At 34.8% G+C, this 19,865-nt stretch overlaps 4 protein-coding genes and 1 long non-coding RNA gene across 7 annotated transcripts in view; 2 read left to right on the top strand and 3 right to left on the bottom strand.

The window, feature by feature from the left end:
* impact (impact RWD domain protein) overlaps window positions 1–3,974 on the bottom strand; it is a 40,839-nt gene extending 36,865 nt beyond the window's left edge. The window contains exons 1-6 of one of the 3 annotated variants that reach the window (XM_082139284.1): window positions 3,888–3,974; window positions 3,667–3,726; window positions 3,471–3,599; window positions 2,505–2,557; window positions 2,362–2,424; window positions 2,205–2,284 (exon numbers count right to left, since the gene is read on the bottom strand). In XM_082139284.1, the coding sequence (XP_081995410.1) occupies window positions 2,205–2,284; window positions 2,362–2,424; window positions 2,505–2,557; window positions 3,471–3,599; window positions 3,667–3,711 (370 nt within the window). In that variant the 5' untranslated portion in view covers window positions 3,712–3,726; window positions 3,888–3,974. The remainder of the gene's footprint in view (window positions 1–2,204; window positions 2,285–2,361; window positions 2,425–2,504; window positions 2,558–3,470; window positions 3,600–3,666; window positions 3,727–3,887) is intronic. The other 2 variants (XM_082139285.1, XM_082139286.1) reach the window with 2 other exon arrangements.
* A 996-nt stretch (window positions 3,975–4,970) lies between these two features.
* On the top strand, window positions 4,971–10,067 carry ing5a (inhibitor of growth family, member 5a). Its single transcript, XM_082139500.1, has 8 exons — window positions 4,971–5,120; window positions 5,584–5,655; window positions 5,800–5,966; window positions 7,178–7,289; window positions 7,374–7,476; window positions 7,906–8,041; window positions 8,145–8,206; window positions 8,299–10,067. The coding sequence occupies exons 1-8, from the start codon at window positions 5,084–5,086 to the stop codon at window positions 8,336–8,338; spliced, it is 729 nt and encodes a 242-aa protein (XP_081995626.1). The 5' UTR covers window positions 4,971–5,083; the 3' UTR covers window positions 8,339–10,067.
* On the bottom strand, window positions 8,486–10,584 carry LOC309476377. Its single transcript, XR_014198079.1, has 2 exons — window positions 8,992–10,584; window positions 8,486–8,950 (listed from the first exon to the last, which is right to left on the bottom strand). It is a non-coding gene; the product is annotated as an uncharacterized lncRNA (long non-coding RNA).
* Window positions 10,585–11,814: 1,230 nt separating this feature from the next.
* Window positions 11,815–16,784, bottom strand: cep19 (centrosomal protein 19). Its single transcript, XM_082139589.1, has 3 exons — window positions 16,664–16,784; window positions 15,749–15,902; window positions 11,815–13,167 (listed from the first exon to the last, which is right to left on the bottom strand). The coding sequence occupies exons 2-3, from the start codon at window positions 15,876–15,878 to the stop codon at window positions 12,809–12,811; spliced, it is 489 nt and encodes a 162-aa protein (XP_081995715.1). The 5' UTR covers window positions 15,879–15,902; window positions 16,664–16,784; the 3' UTR covers window positions 11,815–12,808.
* Window positions 16,785–17,038: 254 nt separating this feature from the next.
* pigx (phosphatidylinositol glycan anchor biosynthesis, class X) lies at window positions 17,039–19,761 on the top strand (the record flags this gene model as incomplete). The annotated part of the gene is made up of 5 exons (XM_082137563.1): window positions 17,039–17,073; window positions 17,159–17,291; window positions 17,696–17,891; window positions 17,965–18,053; window positions 19,624–19,761. The coding sequence occupies 5 exons, from the start codon at window positions 17,039–17,041 to the stop codon at window positions 19,759–19,761; spliced, it is 591 nt and encodes a 196-aa protein (XP_081993689.1).
* Window positions 19,762–19,865: the final 104 nt, after the last annotated feature.

Here is a 19,865-nt window from a genome sequence, read left to right as displayed (position 1 = left end):
ATCCTCTCGACTCCGCACCACAATCCTCTCGACTCCGCACCACAATCCTCTCGACTCCGCACCACAATCCTCTCGACTCCGCCAGCATTTACAGCGCGATTACACTGCAAAAAATGCTTTTCTTGCTTAGTATTTTTGTCTTGTTTCCAGTCCAAATATCAAAAAACTCTTAAATCAAAATGCATTTACTAGATGAGTAAAATGACATAAGATATTAAGTCTTGTTTTCTGGGGAAATAAATAAAAATTAAGTGAGTTTTTGCTTAAAACAAGCAAAATTATCTGCCAAATAATGTTGTTTCTGTTTGAATTATTGGCAGATCATTTTGCTTGTTTTAAGGATCAACTCACTTAATTTAGATTAATTCCCCTGGAAAACAGGACATAATATCTTATGTCATTTCACTCATCTAGTAAATGCATCTTGATTTAAGAGTTTTTAGATATTTGGACTGGAAACAAGACAAAAATACTAAGTAAGAAAAGCCTTTTTTGCAGTGTATGCCGAGTTTTTACAACTTCCAGGTTATTGAGAAGCTTATTCCAGCTTTGAACAATCAAAAGAGGCATCTTTCCTCAAGCTGAAGGGTCTATTACGTGTAGGTTAATGACAGGCCGTGTACCTGATTACCGGCAGGCCTTGTGCACCTGTTTCAATCGTGCCTCTTTCTGTATATTTCCGCAGAGAACACGGTGTGCCTGCTATTCTTTTCAAAGGGCGGATGAAACAACAGACCTGAATGTTTGCTTGATTCCTCGACGTCGACGAGGCTTTTTTTCGGTGTACAAAAATGGTCATGTGTAATTTGCGTCTGCCGGTGGAACGCTGTGTTCCTCAAAAGCCGGAGGGAATAAAGGACAGCATGAAACCCTTCCTGACTCTAATTCCCCCCATTCCAGAGTTCGCTTTATACACAAAGTATTGTGTTTTTCCCAGTGAGGCATCAGCTCAAAACAACAAGCCCAGGACAAACACAACAAAACCCAAGTGGGGCTTTAACACAACAGGCAATTAGTCCAGAGAAGGAGGTTTGGGTACCGAGACAGAATCCAAAAGCTGAAACACTCTCAGTCTGTGACTTTAATGGGAGAACGGCTTGTACTGTCCGGAAAAAGACTAAATCAACACTTGCTTTACAAAGCATGCAAGAACCAATCGCCCAAATGCATTCACATACCATGTTAAAAATTAAGAGCGTAGAGGAAAAGTGACGAATAGTTTATCATGTCGTTCCAAACTTGTATCACGCTCTTCAGCTGAACACAAAACAAGATATTCTGTAGAACGTTACTTTGGACCCCATTGACTTTCATTGTGTGGACGAAATCAACACATTTTTCAAGCTATCTTCTTTTGTGGTATATGATGAATTGCTTGGGATGTATGTGCAACAGGTACGTTTAATACTTGTACAGACTTTAGATATGCATCAGTTTTGCATAATAAAGACTGATTTTGAACATCCTCATAAAACATTTCAGATGAGACAATTGGTGTGTCCATTTACTGCCCCCTAGTGTAAAACCACATATGATCACAGACATGAAACAGTCCATCAGGCTCTCTCAACTCACATTTATGACAATTGTGTACATAAATTATGTATATAAACCAGCTAGCTAGGTAAAGAAGGGTTTATGTGTCAATCATCAATCCCACACTTCTGGATGCTGAATGATCATTATTAAAAATACAATAAACAACAAATTGATGTTATTTGTTTAACAAAAAGTTTATGTTTAAATATAATGGTGACACTTCAGTTTAGGGTCCAATTCTCACTATTAACTAGTTGCTTATTATCATGCATATTACTAGGATATTGGCTGTTGATATTGGACTGATATTGGATATTGTACTTATAAAGCACATATTAATGTCTTATTCTGCATGATCACATTCTACATCCTAAACTTAACCACTACCTTACTAACTATTAATAAGCCATAATTAGGAGTTTATTGAGGCAAAAGTCATAGTTAATAGTGAGAATTGGACCCTAATCTAAAGTGTGACCAATATAATTTATAAAATACAGTAAATCAAATGTAATAAATAATTTTTTTTGTATCATTACTCCAGTCTTCAGTGTCACATGATCCTTCAGAAATCATTCTAATATGATGATTTGATGCACAAGGTAGTATATATATACACACACACATATATATAGTTAATATCTAGACAGATTCTCCAATCTTACCTGCACTTTGTGATTTTTCTGCGAGGAATTCCCTTATTTTCTCCACCCAGAGGTACAGAATATTCTCCCCTGTATTCTCCCTAAACAAGACAATCACATTTCATATTTCATATCCACACAGATACACTGATCTGAGAGTGAAATGACACACACTCACACATACAGCTCCTCTAAACTGTTGGACAGGGTCCTTCTGTCGGGTCCCCGGAGCCAAGCCGCGCTGTCAGGAGAAATACACACCGATCACTGCACACTTACTTCACATTTCTTTATGATCTGCACTGAAAGCAATATACATACTTGATCTGATATATTGGAGGCGCTGAGCTCGGATAATCTGGAGGAAGTATGATCTTCAAACAAAAATTAACATGCATTTAATATTTGTGCTGGGCAACGATTAATCGCATCCAAAATAAAAGTTTGTGTTTACATGATATATGTGTGTGTACTGGGTATAATTATTTTGTATATATAAATACACACACACACATAGAAATATTTGCATGTACAGTACAGGCCAAAAGTTTGGACACATCCTTGCTGAATAAAAGTATTGATTTATTTCAAAAAAAGAAAGAAAAAAATTACTGACCCCAAATGACTGACCAGTAGTGGATATTGTTGTTACAAAAGATTTCTATTTTTAAAACATTTGCTTCTTTTTTTTATTAATTTTTTTTATTCATCAAAGTATCCTAAAAAAGTATCACAGGTTATGAAAAAAATATTAGTCAGCAGAACTGTTTCCAACTTTGATAATGAATCAGAATATTAGAATGATTTCTAAAGGATCATGTGATAGACTGGAGTAATGATCCTGAAAATTCAGCTTTGCATCACAGAAATAAATGATCATTTAAAGTATAATAAATTGAAAACCAATTATTTTAAATTGTAATAATATATCACAATATTACTTTTTTTTCCTGTATTTTTGATCAAATAAATGCAGGCTTGATGAGCAGAAGAAACTTCTTTCAAAAACATTAAAAATAGTAATGTGTCCAAACTTTTGGCCTGTACTGTATATATTGTATATTTATATTATATATAAATATTTTATATATAAATAACACATTTTCTTAAATATATACATGCATGTGTGTGTATTTATATATACAAAATAATTATACACAGTACACACACACATACATTATGTAAACACAAACTTTTATTTTGAATCCGACTGATCGCTGCACATCCCTATTTAATATTCATGAGCGCGTTTTGCATATTCATGAGTTCGATGTATGTTTCGTATACCTGTAAACAGACCGTCCATGTGGGCTTCTGGGTGTCATCTGATATTCTGATGCAGAAAACTCTCGAAGCTTCATCAATCACACACCATTCCTCCCCATAGATGGAGGACAGAGCCTCAATCTCCTCTATCTGTGTGATAAACATCAGCTCAGCTCGGCTCATCATCATAAGACAGAGTAACACGAGTCATATGTACCTGAGACTGCAGGTCAGCATCACTACTCTCCTCTGATGAGTCCATCCAATCAACACATGACTAAAGAAAAGAAAAGATCAACACATGACTGTTCCTGTTGCGCACAGATTTCACTGTTAAAGTCGGACTTGTTAATATGTATACGCCTTATTAATATGTATATAATGTACCGATCGATTGAGAAGTACATTTATATATTCAAAGTGACAGATAAAACGCACGTGGTCTTGAAGTGGGAAAGTCAAACAACACACGCACAGTGCTTCCGGGATAGAGCATGGGGTCACGTGGGCATCTGACCATTACTGTAGGTTTGCATAATGTGTTATTGTTCATATGCGTTGACGTATTTGGATGTGAAACATACAGAATAAAAGGTTCATATTATAATGAATAAATATTACGTCGTTGATAGTGTATTCAAGTTATTAATATTAATGTTTTTTATTTTAATTACTTTTATTTTAAATGTTTTAATTACTGATATTAATGTAAGTTAAATGGATATATTAAATATAATATTTTACTGCTACATTACATTATTGATGTATTCTAAAACAATAAATAATTTAATAAAATATTATATTATATATACTTTTGATATTGTATTTGTTTATTATTATGATTAATAGAAAGGTCCATATTATATGGAATAAGTATTAATCATTTATTTTAATCATGTATTCGAATTATTTATAAATATTAAAAAAGTTTTTTTTATTATTTTTATTTTACATTTTTTAATTATTAATGTCAATGTAGATTACATTTATATATTAAATATAATATTTCACTGCTACGTTAAATTATTGAAGTTCTAAAAAAAATTGTTCATTTGATTAGTAATATTATATACGTTTGATATATATTTGTGTTCGATTATTAATATGATAGAATAAAAAGTCCATATTATTTGGAATAAATATAATATAAAAAATATTTCTTTAAAAGCTCTTATATTACTAATATAAATGTTTTATCACCATTCCGTTATTATATATTGGACTGTATTATATTGATTCTAAATCAATAAAATGTAAATAAATAAATAAATAAAAAATACTATATTTGATTATTAATTGTATATTTATTGAATGTTTTTTATTGAATGTTATTACAATTAATTATAATTATGTTTTTATTGTTATCTCTATCTGCCAGTCTGTTTTCTCTAGAATTATATGGAGTTAAAAAAGAAAAAGAAAAAGAAAAAAGATCTAGATGGAGTGACGTCGAGAGAGCACTAATGAGCCAAGCCCCATCGCCAACCAATCAAACCACGGCATTCAAAAACGTCGCCTGTCAGCCAGTAGCAGAGAACGGCCTCATTAATTATTCATGACATGCCAATGTTGTTCCACCTCACGCGGGCTGGCGGAGGAGAAAAACATACTGGAAACGAGTGAAGATCGTCACCATGGCGACAGCGATTTATCTCGAACATTATCTCGATAGTGAGTATAATTCACTTCCGAACAAATACCGCGGATTTAACGTTTTTTTAAAACGCGGGATTAAGGTGTTTTAAGAGGTCCAGTTTGAGGATGTTTTGATGGCTAATGTCAGATTAGCATTAGCGAGCTTCAGCTAGTCAGCCAACAGGTTGATTAGCTTATTTTCTACTGTACAACACCGCGTAAATCTGCGTGATTCTTTCATTTTGTCGTTTAAGTGGTTTTATATACATCTATTGTGAAACCAAAACAAGTTGTAAATGCATTGCAGAAAGTAGTTAGCCAGCATGCTAATAACAACATGCTAAGTCAACAAAGTCATGTCATGTGAGATTTTATGTGTGTATATGTATTTGTGCTCAGGTATCTGTCTAGATAAATAGAAGATGGTGGTCTAGAATGTTCCTCTTGTATGTAAACAGTACTTTTTTTTTTTTTAATTGAGATATTTTTATGACCCTAGGCATTGAAAACCTGCCCTGTGAGCTCCAGAGAAACTTCACACTTATGCGGGAACTGGACAACAGAGCGGAGGGTGAGATGACATCTTAAATCATACTGTGCCGTCTACCTAGGGAGCATCTTTGGGTATTATAGGGCGCTCAGTATCGTGACCCAGTCCCGGAGAAGTGTCATGAAAATGGATGACATTTTCGAATGTCCCCCCCTTCTTTTGCAGAAAAGAAATGCGAAATCGATAAGCTGGCAGAGGAATACATCACTAACGTCCGAAACCTGGCCCCCGACCAGAGAGTGGAGCACCTGCAAAAGATTCAGAACGGATTCAGCAAATGCAAAGAATACAGCGACGACAAAGTGCAGCTCGCCATGCAGACGTACGAGATGGTCAGTGCCGGCGATCCCAGACCGGGTGGAAACCTGGAAATATGGGAATTTCAAATGTGTGATTTACACGAAAATTTCTACTCTCAGTTTGTCAGAAAAGATGGAAATTGGTTTTTATAGTAAATATAATTTTCTGTATTTTAATATAATTATTGAGGAGATTTTCGCAATTTGCAAACGCAATATGATTTAAAAGTTAAAATTCATTTTACAGTGTGGGAACCTGTTTATTTTATTTTATATTACTGCGTTTATCTTCCCATGTCTGTCAAAAATGGCCTGGTTTTGTTTTGTTTTTTATTTAAATTAAATGAATGTACTATAATTTAGTTTGATAATGTTTTTTATTTAATATTTTGTATTTTTAGGGGATTTTATGGTGCTAAATTATATTTATGCAATAGTTATAATCCATTTATTCACTTTTTGGGCATAGACCCCGAAATTAAATTTCGAACTCAAACTCATGAATCTTGAATGCTTCGGAGCAACAGACTGAAGTTTGGTCTCTTGTTAAAGACGACACTTGGCTGAAGTGTAAAAAAAGTGAATTTGAAAAAAATTATACAATTTAACACTTATTGTTATGAAAAATCACTAAAAACAGTTTTCAATTCTTATGTGAAATGCATATTTTCCAAAACACATTTTTCTCTAAAACTGTGATAAAATCAAAGCCATAAATCTAAAACAAGTCATGTTCCAAATTTGAGTTTGATATCTTAAAAAATGTAATCTAGTTTCAGAAAAGCACCAGAGGGTGTGTATAATAAGGTTATATAATAAAGTTGTTTTATTATACTTTTATTAATATTTTGAATTTTATTTGTTTATGATATTTTTGTATAATTTTGAGTAATTTCCTTATGTGCTTTTGTCATTGCATTTATTTTGTTATATTGCTATTTAGGTTTAATTTATTTTTATTTCAGTTCAACTTATTTCAGCTTATTGCCAAGGCATCATTTCAAATGATCATTTACTATAAGTTTTTTAACTAATATTTACATTTGACTTTTTTCAGCTTTATTTAAATGAACATAAATGTTTTAATAGTTTTAGTTAACGATTATAACCCTGTCCAGTCAATCACTGCGGTGTTGTTTTGAATAGTTTACATATTGTTTTGTTTCTTTTTTAAGTATACATTTTTTAACATGAATTTTTTGGGGTATTATTATTAAAAATAACCCCGAGCTTCTTCTCACTAGGTGGACAAACACATCCGAAGGCTGGATGCTGACCTCGCTCGCTTCGAGAACGAGCTGAAGGAGAAGTTGGACGTCAGCGGCTACGAAAGTCCAGACAACAGAACACCCAAGAGTAAGACCCAACGTGGCTCGTTCTGGACAAACACATCGCGTGTCATACTGTACACAAATAAATAATAAGTGTTGTCCTCTGTAGAGGTGAGTGGCAGAGGAAGCCTGAAGGAAAAACGACGACCGAAAGGAAGAGGACGGAAATCTTCAGACGACGACTCGCCGCGGAAAAAGAAAATGAAAAACGGGTAAGAGTCAACTTTAGGAAATACTTCGCCCAAGAATGACAATCATACGAGTAAGAAGCAGCATCAGCTTTGTTTCCATCCATTTTTATGCAAATTTTGGGATACCTCATTGGATTAAAATCCAAGATGCACATAAATTCTAAAAATGCACATAAAAAAACGCATGCGCTCAATTGGAAACACTGAATTAATCCCAAGACTCACAACATAAACCTCACATGTCTTTGCCTCAGCAGAGGCTGTGATTGGATAACTGGAGTAACCAGCGGACCAATCACATCGCAGCATCTCAAATGTTGGTTGAGTCAAAGTCTTTCATCAGAATGATGTCCACATGGGATGGAAACGCTGCTTTATTCGCAGATTTTAATGCAATTTTCCACGTAATGTTTGATTGACACGTCACTATTTCCACTTTGTTTTCCGCAGCCCTGAGTTCTCTGAATCCGTCTTACCAGTTCACCCATCAGACGTCTTAGACATGCCTGTGGATCCCAACGAACCCACGTACTGCCTGTGTCACCAAGTGTCATATGGAGAAATGATCGGATGCGACAACATGGATGTACGAGCGGATGTCACGTCCATTCACTTTAAACTGGTTTATTTTTGTGTGCCTTTCCTCATGTATTTCTTTAACTAACAAACAAAACTGCTTTTCTTCACAGTGTCCCATCGAGTGGTTTCACTTCGCCTGTGTTGATCTGACAACAAAGCCCAAAGGGAAATGGTACGTCGGTCTGTTCAGAGTTGCTCAATGAGGAACCGTCGATATCTTTGCTTTTGAAGATCACCAAACAGCTTTTCTTTTCTTTCTTCCAGGTTCTGTCCACGATGCACCCAGGATCGAAAGAAAAAATGAGATGTTGAGATTACATTTCTATATGAATATACATATGCATATATATGTATTTTGTCTAAGTGGTAAAATAGGATAATATATACTCCTTTATATGGCCATGATGAAATATATGAGGGTCACGAGAAAACAAAGTTTTTATTTTTCAAAGTACTTGAAATGTTTCCATTTGTTCGAGTTTCATTCTGTGTTGTCAAATTGTCTTTTTAGGCGATTTCGGATATATTATAAATGATATAGGCTATCTATATATATTTTTCCTCTCTTTACTGATTATTTTTATGAAGCTTCAAGCATCCAAACTCTCGTGCTTTGCTCATGAAATGTTTTTAGCGCGGCAACAAGTCGTTCGGCACGATTTCACTTTTAAGACGCTGAATTCGGCAGCCAACGTACGATTGTATTTCCCGCTCTTGCACTTAAAGTCCAATACGACTACTTTTCCTGAAACTACCGATTTGCTTTGAAACTCTCTCTGTTGTTAGAGAGAGAAGTGAAACTTTGAAGTGCAAGTAAAGTGTTTAATTATAGAAGCTTGTTTCCGGTTTCCGCCATGGAATAAAACCATTTAAAAGATAATTGCGAGATATAATGTCAGAATTGGAATGTATAAAACTCGCAATTACAAGAAAAAGTCTGAATTGTGAGATATAAACTCGCAATTGCAAGAAATAAAGTCATAATTGCTGTGTATAAACTCGCAATTTGCAAGAAATAAAGTCAGAATTGCTGTGTATAAACTCGCAATTTGCAAGAAATAAAGTCAGAATTGCTGTGTATAAACTCGCAATTTGCAAGAAATAAAGACAGAATTGTGAGATATAAACTCGCAATTCTGACTTTTTTTTCTCGCAATTCTGACTTTTTTTCTCGCAATTTTGACCTTTTCTTGCAATTGCGAGATAAAAACTTTTGCACGATTAGGAACGATTAAAAATGGAAGCTTGTCTCCACCGCATAATAAAAAATAAAGGTAATTGCGACTTTTTCTCCCACATATTTTGCTTATTTTTCTCGCAATTGCGTGATATAAACTTGCAATTAACTTTTTTGAATTTTTTTATTCTGTAGCAGAGACAAGATTTCGTATTTAATCGTTCCTAATCGCGCAATTGCAGATAATAACCCAAAATCTCAAGGTATAACTGCCGTCATCTGAGGCTTTTCCGCTCGAGTTGGACAATCAAGTTCCACTTCATTCTTCGCTTTATTACCGAGAATCTTTTGCCGAACTCAAAGCGATTAACTACTGCATTTCAAAGCGACAGTACACGTGCGACGTCTCGTTGTTGAATGTTTTAAACGTGTGATTTTGGCAGTATCTGCCGTCTTTTCTCCAGCAGCTTTGATGCACTTTTTAATCGACGGGACTCGGCACTTGTGGCTTGTCGCTTTCCGATTCAAAGCCGTTTTTAATGCGCAAACAAAATGTCAAGAGGATCTACCAAAGTGAGATTAAGCGGTGTTAACGCTGCTCTTGTGTTATTTTACGATTCTATATGTGATCCAAATATAAAACATGAAATATTACTTCTATCATATTGACGTGAGACTACCTTATTGAACACACGTACCTGTACGTCTTTATATCGTGTCATCAGTAGTGGGTAGAGAATCCACAGGGTTGAAAGTGTGACAATCAAGTAGCGTTTTATTTTTTCATGTTTAACTTTCCCTGGATATATGTTCCGTACAGCTTTTCGTAAAAACAAATAAATATTTACCATTAAAAGTCGTCTTGTCGTTTAAAATGTATGTCAAGTATTGTGATGTTTTAGTGTCATTAACAGTGTTGGGGAAAGTTACTTTAAAAAAGTAATGCATTATAATATTGTGTTACTCCCTTAAAAAGTAACTAATTGCGTTACTTAGTTACTTTTTAGAAAAGTAATGCGTTATGTTACTTTTGCGTTACTTTTTTCTTTCACTTGGGCTGGGCTTGTTTTTTTATAACAAAAAAGTTAGATTTTTGGGCAAATGTAAAGACCCTTTCATACCAAAAGTGAAATAATAAGCCTCAGGCTGAAAGAAATGCAGATTCACGTGTGTACAGTAGAGATAGAGTACAGTAGTGTACAGTAGAGGTAGTGTACAGTAGTGTACAGTAGATAGAGTAGAGTATAGTAGAGGTAGTGTACAGTAGAGAGAGTATAGTAGAGGTAGTGCACAGTAGAGAGTACAGTAGAGGTAGTGCACAGTAGAGAGTACAGTAGAGGTAGTGCACAGTAGAGGTAGTGTACAGTAGAGAGAGTACAGTAGAGGTAGTGTACAGTAGAGAGTATAGTAGAGGTGGTGTGCAGTAGAGAGAGTACAGTAGAGGTAGTGTACAGTAGTGTACAGTAGAGAGAGTAGAGTATAGTAGAGGTAGTGTACAGTAGTGTACAGTAGAGAGAGTATAGTAGAGGTGGTGTGCAGTAGAGAGAGTACAGTAGAGGTAGTGTACAGTAGTGTACAGTAGAGAGAGTAGAGTATAGTAGAGGTAGTGTACAGTAGAGAGAGTATAGTAGAGGTGGTGTGCAGTAGAGAGAGTACAGTAGAGGTAGTGTACAGTAGTGTACAGTAGAGAGAGTAGAGTATAGTAGAGGTAGTGTACAGTAGAGAGTACATTTACATTTAGTCATTTAGCAGACGCCTTTGTCCAAAGCGACTTACAAATTAGGACAAAATTCAGCGAGTCATCATAAAGAGGCAAAAGCAACAACAACGCAAGAAGTGCTCAAAATACGAAGTTCAGGTATTATTCAGAGTAGCATAAGCCTGATAAGTGATGTTTCAAAGGGAAAGTAACGCAGTACAGTAGAGGTAGTGTACAGTACAGAGAGTAGAGTATAGTAGAGGTAGTGTACAGTAGAGAGCACAGTAGAGGTAGTGTACCGTAGAGGCAGTGTACAGTAGAGAGAGTACAGTAGAGGTAGTGTAGAGGTAGTGTACAGTACAGATAGAGTACAGTAGAGATAGTATAGTAGAGGTAGTGTACAGTAGAGAGCACAGTAGATGTAGAGTACAGTCGTGTACAGTAGAGGTAGAGTACAGTATAGAGTACAGTAGAGGTAGTGTACAGTAGAGCACAGATAGAGTGCAGTATAGGTGGTGTACAGTAGAGGTAGTGTACAGTAGAGAGAGTACAGTAGAGGTAGAGTACAGTTGTGTACAGTAGAGGTAGAGTACAGTAGAGGTAGTGTACAGTTGAGAGAGTACAGTAGAGTATAGTAGAGGTAGAGTACAGTAGAGGTAGTGTACAGTTGAGAGTACAGTAGTGCACAGTAGAGGTAGTGTACAGTAGTGTACAGTAGAGGTGGTATACCGTGTAGAGTACAGTAGAGTATACTGTAGTAGAGGTAGTGTACAGTAGAGTGTAGTAGAGGTAGTGTACAGTAGAGAGAGTACAGTAGAGGTAGTGTACAGTAGAGAGAGTACAGTAGTGTACAGTAGAGGTAGTGTACAGTAGATAGAGTGCAGTAGAGTATACTGTAGTAGGGGTAGTGTACAGTAGAGAGTACAGTAGAGTATAGTAGAGGTAGTGTACAGTAGAGTACAGTAGAGGTAGTGTACAGTAGAGATAGAGTACAGTAGAGGAACAGCTCAAACAAACCTTTCAGCTGATGTTATTCTGGATAACAGAAGAATAGGATGCAGTAGAAGAAAGTTTAACACTTAACCAATAAAAACAAAGAAATATATAGTCATTTTTGCTCATGGTTTCACTGAATCATCGAAGGTCAGAAGCAAGTACATTGGTCAATAAAGTGAGATTAAATGCATAAAAATGAATGTTTTATTTAACATATTTAGTTATTGGAGGTTTGCTTAGTATTCAGATCCTGCATTTCACTGATTTTATTAATTTTGAGGAATATTGAATCTTTTTTTGTGTGCAAGTGAGATGAGTAAATGCACACTCGCATTTAGTCTAGAACTGCAATAACCATCACGTTTATACACACACACACACACACACACACACATGCACACACCTCTGGACAAGAGAGCTGTCAGTCAATAAATGGGAAAACAAAGTAACTTGCATTACTTGTTTGAAAAAGTAACTCTTTGTGTATATATATATATGTATATATCTTGTTAATTTGAAAAGTAATGCGTTACTTTACTCACTTGAAATGAGTTACCCTCAACACTGATCATTACTATACTATTTTAGGATTTATTTAGTAGAGGTAATCCATGTTTTTGTAAGATGATAATAGATCATATTTTTTTTTAATTCATAGTTGTAAAAAAAACTTTGAGGTTTATACTTTTCTTGTCCTCCATTTTTTGTTTATTGAATTAAATATTTACAATTTTGTGATGTCAGAACCAAAAGGGTAAACTATAACAATGGCCTTAAAACGATATGCACCATGGGTAATGCATAGACCAAACAAACAGCATGTTCATCACCAGACTTCAACAACATAAAACCCCCATAATGGACCATGTCTGAATCACTTCTTCTAAAGTGTCCGCGATCTTCTAAAACTCGTCATCGGACTGCTCCCCGTCCCAGCTACACGTCTCTTGCACGCTGACCTCTGGAAACTCCACTTCCAGATCGTACACGAAGTCCGGATCCTCTTTGCGTCTGCGGTTGCGCTCAAACAGCTCGTCCATCTGGGCCTTCCTGCGGTTGAGCTCTTCATCGCTCAGTTTGTTCAGGTCCTCGTCATTGAGGTCGGGTCCCCGTTGGGCAGCGAGACTCTGCTCCAGGCTGAGGCCCTGCAGATGATCCCGGAGGATGAGGTGAAGTCTCTCAAGCTGGACCAAAGACACGGACTCCAGATAGACGCTGTGACGGACATGATGCTTCATCCTTTCTGCTGCTCGACTGCAGTCTGGAAAGATGGAAGCAACACTTTATGAAAGTACATTAAAGGGATAGTTCACCCAAAAATGAAAATTAGCCCATGATGTACCCACCCTCAAGTTATCCTAGGTGTATATGACATTCTTCTTTCAGACGAACACAATCAGAGTTATATTAAAAAATGTCCTGGCTCTTCCAAGCTTTATAATGGGAGGGAATGGCCGTTTCTGTTTTCAAGTCCATAAAAGTGCATCTATCCATCATAAAAGTGCATCTATCCATCATAAAAGTGCATCTATCCATCATAAAATTGCTCCACAAGCTCCGGGGGTTAATAAAGGCTTTCTGAAGCGAAGCGATGCGTTTGTGTAAGAAAAATATCCATATTTAACACGTTACAAAGTAAAATAACTAGCTTCTGGCCAAACGAACATATGAATTCCAGTTAAGTCTAAACCGCAACTTATGCAAGTAATGTGACACATTGCTGATATTTACGCTACTCCATGACGCACTACGCTACTTCTGACGTCACAAGTTGCATAAGTTGCGCATTAGGCGTAAGTAGAGACTTGTGTTTGGCCAGAAGCTAATTATTTTACTTTGTACCATGGTAAATAGGAATATTTTTCTGACACAAACTCATGGCTTCGCTTCAGAAGGCCTTTATTAACCCCTGGAGCAGTGTGGAGCACTTTTATGATGGACAGATGCACTTTTATGATGGATAGATGCACTTTTATGATGGATAGATGCATTTTATGATGGATAGATGGACTTTTATGATGGACAGATGCACTTTTATGATGATAGATGCACTTTTATGATGGACAGATGCACTTTTATGATGGATAGATGCACTTTTATGATGGACAGATGCACATTTATGATGGACAGATGCACTTTTATGATGGACAGATGCACTTTTATGATGGACAGATGCACTTTTATGATGGACAGATGCACTTTTATGATGGACAGATGCACATTTATGATGGACAGATGCACTTTTATGATGGACAGATGCACTTTTATGATGGACAGATGCACTTTTATGATGGATAGATGCACTTTTATGATGGATAGATGCACTTTTATGATGGACAGATGCACATTTATGATGGACAGATGCACTTTTATGATGGACAGATGCACTTTTATGATGGATAGATGCACTTTTATGATGGACAGATGCACTTTTATGATGGATAGATGCACTTTTATGATGGATAGATGCACTTTTATGATGGATAGATGCACTTTTATGGACTTAAAAACAGAAACGGCCATTCACTGCCATTATAAAGCTTGGAAAAGCCAGGACATTTTTTTTTTTCAAATAACTCAGATTGTATTCGTCTGAAAGAAGAATGTCATATACGCCTAGGATTACTTGAGTTTGAGTAAATCATGGGCTTATTTTCATTTTTGGGTGAACTATCCCTTTAAGTCAGTATTTCATTTGCATGCAGGTATAATGGTTTGTTCATTTGGGGCGTCCCTCAGGGTTATAGTTGAGGGCCACTTTTGTTCTTGTTTTTAGAGAAATGTATATTGGCGAATCTCACAAAACCCCTGAATAAAATGTCAAGGTCACATTTCGAACTTCATTTCTTTGGGGCGTCCCTCAGGGTTATAGTTTTGTTCTTGTTTTTAGAGATATGTATGTGGGTGAATCTCACAAAACCCCTCAATAAAATGTCTTGGTCACATTTCAAACTTCATTTCTTTGGGGCGTCCCTCAGGGTTATAGTTGAGGGCCACTTTTGTTCTTGTTTTTAGAGAAATGTATATTGGCGAATCTCACAAAACCCCTCAATAAAATGTCAAGGTCACATTTCGAACTTCATTTCTTTGGGGCGTCCCTCAGGGTTATAGTTTTGTTCTTGTTTTTAGAGAAATGTATGTGGGGGCGAATCTCACAAAACCCCTGAATAAAATGTCTTGGTCACATGTCGAACTTCATTTCTTTGGGGCGTCCCTCAGGGTTATAGTTGAGGGCCACTTTTGTTCTTGTTTTTAGAGAAATGTATGTGGGCGAATCTCACAAAACCCCTCAATAAAATGTCTTGGTCACATTTCAAACTTCATTTCTTTGGGGCGTCCCTCAGGGTTATAGTTGAGGGCCACTTTTGTTCTTGTTTTTAGAGAAATGTATGTTGGCGAATCTCACAAAACCCCTCAATAAAATGTCAAGGTCACATATCGAACTTCATTTCTTTGGGGCGTCCCTCAGGGTTATAGTTTTGTTCTTGTTTTTAGAGATATGTATGTGGGTGAATCTCACAAAACCCCTCAATAAAATGTCAAGGTCACATTTCGAACTTCATTTCTTTGGGGCATCCCTCAAGGTTATAGTTTTGTTCTTGTTTTTAGAGATATGTATGTGGGTGAATCTCAGAAGAAAAAAAACTCAATAAAATGTCTAGGTCGAATCTCACAAAACCCCTGAATAAAATGTCTAGGTCACACTTCGAAGTTCATTTCTTTGGGGCGTCCCTCAGGGTTATAGATGAGGACCACTTTCGTTATTGTTCTGAGAGAGATGTATTTGGGTGAATCTCACAAAACTTGTTCACAAGTTTATGTCATATTTCAAACAGATTTACCTGAATACTGAGAGAAGTTCCTCACAGGTATGATTCTTTTTCGCATCTTGCTGGTGTTCTTGTTCTCATATACGAGGATGATTGAAGGTGGAACAAATTTCACTCCACATTGCTTTGCTACTATGGACATTTTCACTCACGCTTGCATGTCCAGCTGCAGAATCAAAAGAGAAATATTGTCCACAAAGAGTCAACCAATAGTTATAGTTCTCCATAAATAGTTTTTATATAATAATAAAATATCACTGCACGTAGTTAATTTTTTTATTTTTTTATCTTAAAACTGTATATGCACACAAATCCATCTTATAGATAGTAGAATAGATAGTACATATTATGTTCATATTTATTTGAAAGATGTTTTAAAATGATTAATATTTTATTTACTATTAAATCAATAAATTAAATAAATTGTTGCAGCTATATTAAAGTTATTGCTGTGCTAAATAAATAATTTATTTGCTCATTAATATTAGTGTGTGTGTGTGTTAGTAAAACAAATATGATTACAGTTAGTTTTATCCATCCATCCATCCATCCATCCATCTATCTATCTATCTATCTATCTATCTATCTATCTATCTATCTATCTATCTATCTATCTATCTATCTATCTATCTATCTATCTAACATTTCTAACCCATCTATCTATCTATCTATCTATCTATCTATCTATCTATCTATCTATCTATCTATCTATCTATCTATCTATCTATCTATCTATCTATCTATCTATCTATCTATCTAATATTAGTATTAGTAACCATAGTAACAGTGAGATGTGTTGCACAAAGATTATCGGAATATTTATCGCTGATTCCAGAGCTGATTCTATCGAGACGGTCTTTTTCTTTAAAGGCACAGGCTCACATCTACTACGCAATACATGAGCTTGTAAATAAGGCAAAACCATACTCTTGTTGTGGTTATTTGATTGAGGTTTCCATGCTTCCTCGTCGCCCCTGTATCCTTTTCTTCTGACGAGGGAGTCTCTCGCACGAGACGCTCATTAGCGCCACCTGTCGGACGGATGTTATTAAACCCGGAAGCAAATGGAGCTACTAATCGGGATTAAAGCATGAGCGCTGATCGAACATGCATCATTTTTTATTTATTATCAACTGTGTTGTATTTTATCCACAATGGAAACTCGCAAGAAGGTAATTATAATGCAAAACATGCTGGTAACGTACACCAATTTAACACTGACATAAACCTAAACTAAAGTTCTGCATCTCCCATTCAGCAGCAGATCATTGTTTTCCATCTGAATTCCTCGAGTCACTGTCGATGTCTATAAAGATTACCAAAGCAGGATTTCACAGGTCTCCTCTTACTTTTAATATTTTTTATTTATTTATTCGTTCATGTTCATGATTTTGTCATTGACAATGTTGTTTTGTTTTACAGGGATCTCCTATACAGTGTTGAATGGGGAGAAGTAGATCATGATGTAAAAGCTTTACTGGTCCAGAAGCTGCCGAGTGGAGTTTACATGGATGAATATCAGCTGGAAACCCTGAAACACGACACGGGTTTGGAGGTGAGCACTTTCAATAGTGGCTAAAACTATACATAAATGTACATTTTCAGGTCAGAAGCCACTGTTTTATGTCTTTGCTTGCTGAAGCACAACATTACTTTGGGACTATCTCTAACTCGTTGAACAAGAACGCTTTAAAATCATCTGAAATATGTACGTCTTTTAATCTTTTTCTTTGATTTGTAATCTTTTCTGATTAGTTATGTTACGTCTTGTTTTGTTTTCCTTTTTTTTTCTACATGGTGTCTGTGTCCTTCTTTGTTAATAAAACATGTTCTCAAGAATAATATTCTCAAGAAAACATCAATAAATGTTCTCAATAAACAAATAAAATATTGTGCGTGTGAATGTGTTATTGGCTAATATACACTTTGAAGTGAGATGAAGCTGAACATGTTTTGTAGGTTCTTCTGGACTCAAAGGTTGATCTGGAAGCTCCTGAATATCTGTCATCTGGTTTCACCGCACTGGTTTTCCTCTCTGGAAAACACGAGGCGACGGTTCCCGTTCACGGCCGATATCACAGACCCTCGAACTCCAGCCAGAAGTGGGTGACCGTAGAGATCGAGCCGCCCAGGCTGTTCCTCAGATCAGACCAGTGTAAGTCAGCTGGAGAAATGCAGATACACACGGTGAGATGATGAACTCCACCTCATGTGTTCTCCCATCACAGGTGTTTTACCTCATCATGAAGCGACTGAAGCTCCATGTACCGTCAGAAACCACAGCATCTGCTCCTGGCTGGAGATCCTGCGTCTGGAGGTACAACAGTCAAATAACACAGTAGTAGAATATCATATTAATAAGCAATATCTGAATACCATGTAATATGTACTCAATAATGTTGGGTTAAAAATAACCCAACGAGTAACCCAACTATGGGGTGATATAGCACCTTCCCAACTTGTGCGTTATTTTGACCCAATGCATTGGGTTAAGAGTAACCCAACAGTTAGGTTAACTATTTATTTTTGACATAATTTTAATAAATAAAATTAAACAAATATACAGATTGTTTATTTGTATAAAACAATACATGTCTCAACAAATATATTTTTAAATCACAAACTAAATATTGGGGAGTCTAGAACTTATTGTAATAGTATAGAATGTAGTATAATATCATATTAATAAGTAATATCCGAATACCATGTAATATTTATTATAATAATTAATAAACATTAAATATAATAATAATGATAATAATACTAATAGTAAATCATGTTTTATTATAATGTAATAATAACAATAATAGTAAATAGTATTTCATATATTGTGATATTCTTATATATATATAGTATATCATGTAATATTTATACTAATAAATAAGTCAGTAATAATAATTATAATATTAAATTATATTTTAATATCATGTTATACTTATAATATTATAAAATATAAAATATATAATGTAATTTTAATAAAAGTAGTAAATAATAAATAAAATGTTAACATTATGTAATATAAGAAAAATAATAGTAAATATTTAATGAGATATTTATAAGGTTATATTCATAATATAGTCATATTTTAATATCGGAATATTTATAGTAATATTTAATGTAATACGAACAATATTATTAAATCATATTTGCAGATAATGTATTTATAATATAATATATTTATAATTACAATAGTAAATATCAAATATGTAATGTAATTATTCTAATAATAGTATAAGTAATATTTTAATATGATATCATATTTATAATACTATGTAATTATAATAGTAATAGTAAATATATAAAAGTAATATTATAATAAATATAATGTAATTTTATAATATTATATAATATAATTATAATAATAGTAAGTCAACAATAAATACAATTTTAATAGAATATAATACTGCTAATATAATGTAATATAATTATCACACGTTATTATTACATATAATGAGATATTTATAACAATATTATATATATATATATATATATATATATATATATATATATATATATATAAAATGCATAAGAATAATAATATTAAATAATTTTAACAATGTAATATTTATAACATAATGTAACTATAGTAATAGCAAATAGTAATATTTTAATATAAGTAATATTTATAATATGAAATTTATAATGTAAAAATAATAATAATATCAAATCATATTTTAATATAGTGTAATATTTATAATATTATAAAACAATGTAATGACAATAATAGTAAATAATACATTATATTTAATGTCATATAATATTATGATATTTTTAATATACTGTAATATTTATAATGATATATAACTAATAATATTTGACTGTGGTGTGATATTTATAGTGATATTGATGTTCCACATGTATTGCGCTGATGTGTGTCTCTCCATCAGGACACTGGAGCGGTGAGTCTGGAGATCCCAGTGGGAGATTCCTCCATGATCCTCAGTGTGTGTGTCGGGACGGTCCTGACCGCGGCTCTCAGCTGTGTGTTCCTGCTCCGCTCCATCTGGAGACACGGCACCTTTTAACCTTTAACCCCTGCAGACGAGACCCACGGCGTCATGTGACCCGCTGATGATGTTCTCTGTGTTTCCTGTTGATGTACCTTCCGATATGTCAGGGGAACGTTCAT

The sequence above is a fragment of the Leuciscus leuciscus genome (genome assembly GCF_965113295.1).
Source record: "Leuciscus leuciscus genome assembly, chromosome: 15".
Taxonomy (NCBI): domain Eukaryota; kingdom Metazoa; phylum Chordata; class Actinopteri; order Cypriniformes; family Leuciscidae; genus Leuciscus; species Leuciscus leuciscus.
This window is presented reverse-complemented; position numbering and strand designations above follow the sequence as displayed.

What these genes read in the sequence shown, in the direction of transcription:
- ing5a (XM_082139500.1), top strand. Translation starts at nt 5,084, where the DNA reads ATGGCGACAGCGATTTATCTCGAACATTATCTCGATA. An exon ending in AGACAACAGAACACCCAAGA is followed by an intron (nt 7,290 to 7,373) that starts GTAAGACCCAAC and finishes TGTCCTCTGTAG; the next exon opens with AGGTGAGTGGCAGAGGAAGC. An exon ending in AAAAAGAAAATGAAAAACGG is followed by an intron (nt 7,477 to 7,905) that starts GTAAGAGTCAAC and finishes TGTTTTCCGCAG; the next exon opens with CCCTGAGTTCTCTGAATCCG.
- cep19 (XM_082139589.1), bottom strand. Translation starts at nt 15,878, where the DNA reads ATGTCCATAGTAGCAAAGCAATGTGGAGTGAAATTTGTTCCACCTTCA. An exon ending in GAACTTCTCTCAGTATTCAG is followed by an intron (nt 13,168 to 15,748) that starts GTAAATCTGTTT and finishes CCATCTTTCCAG; the next exon opens with ACTGCAGTCGAGCAGCAGAA.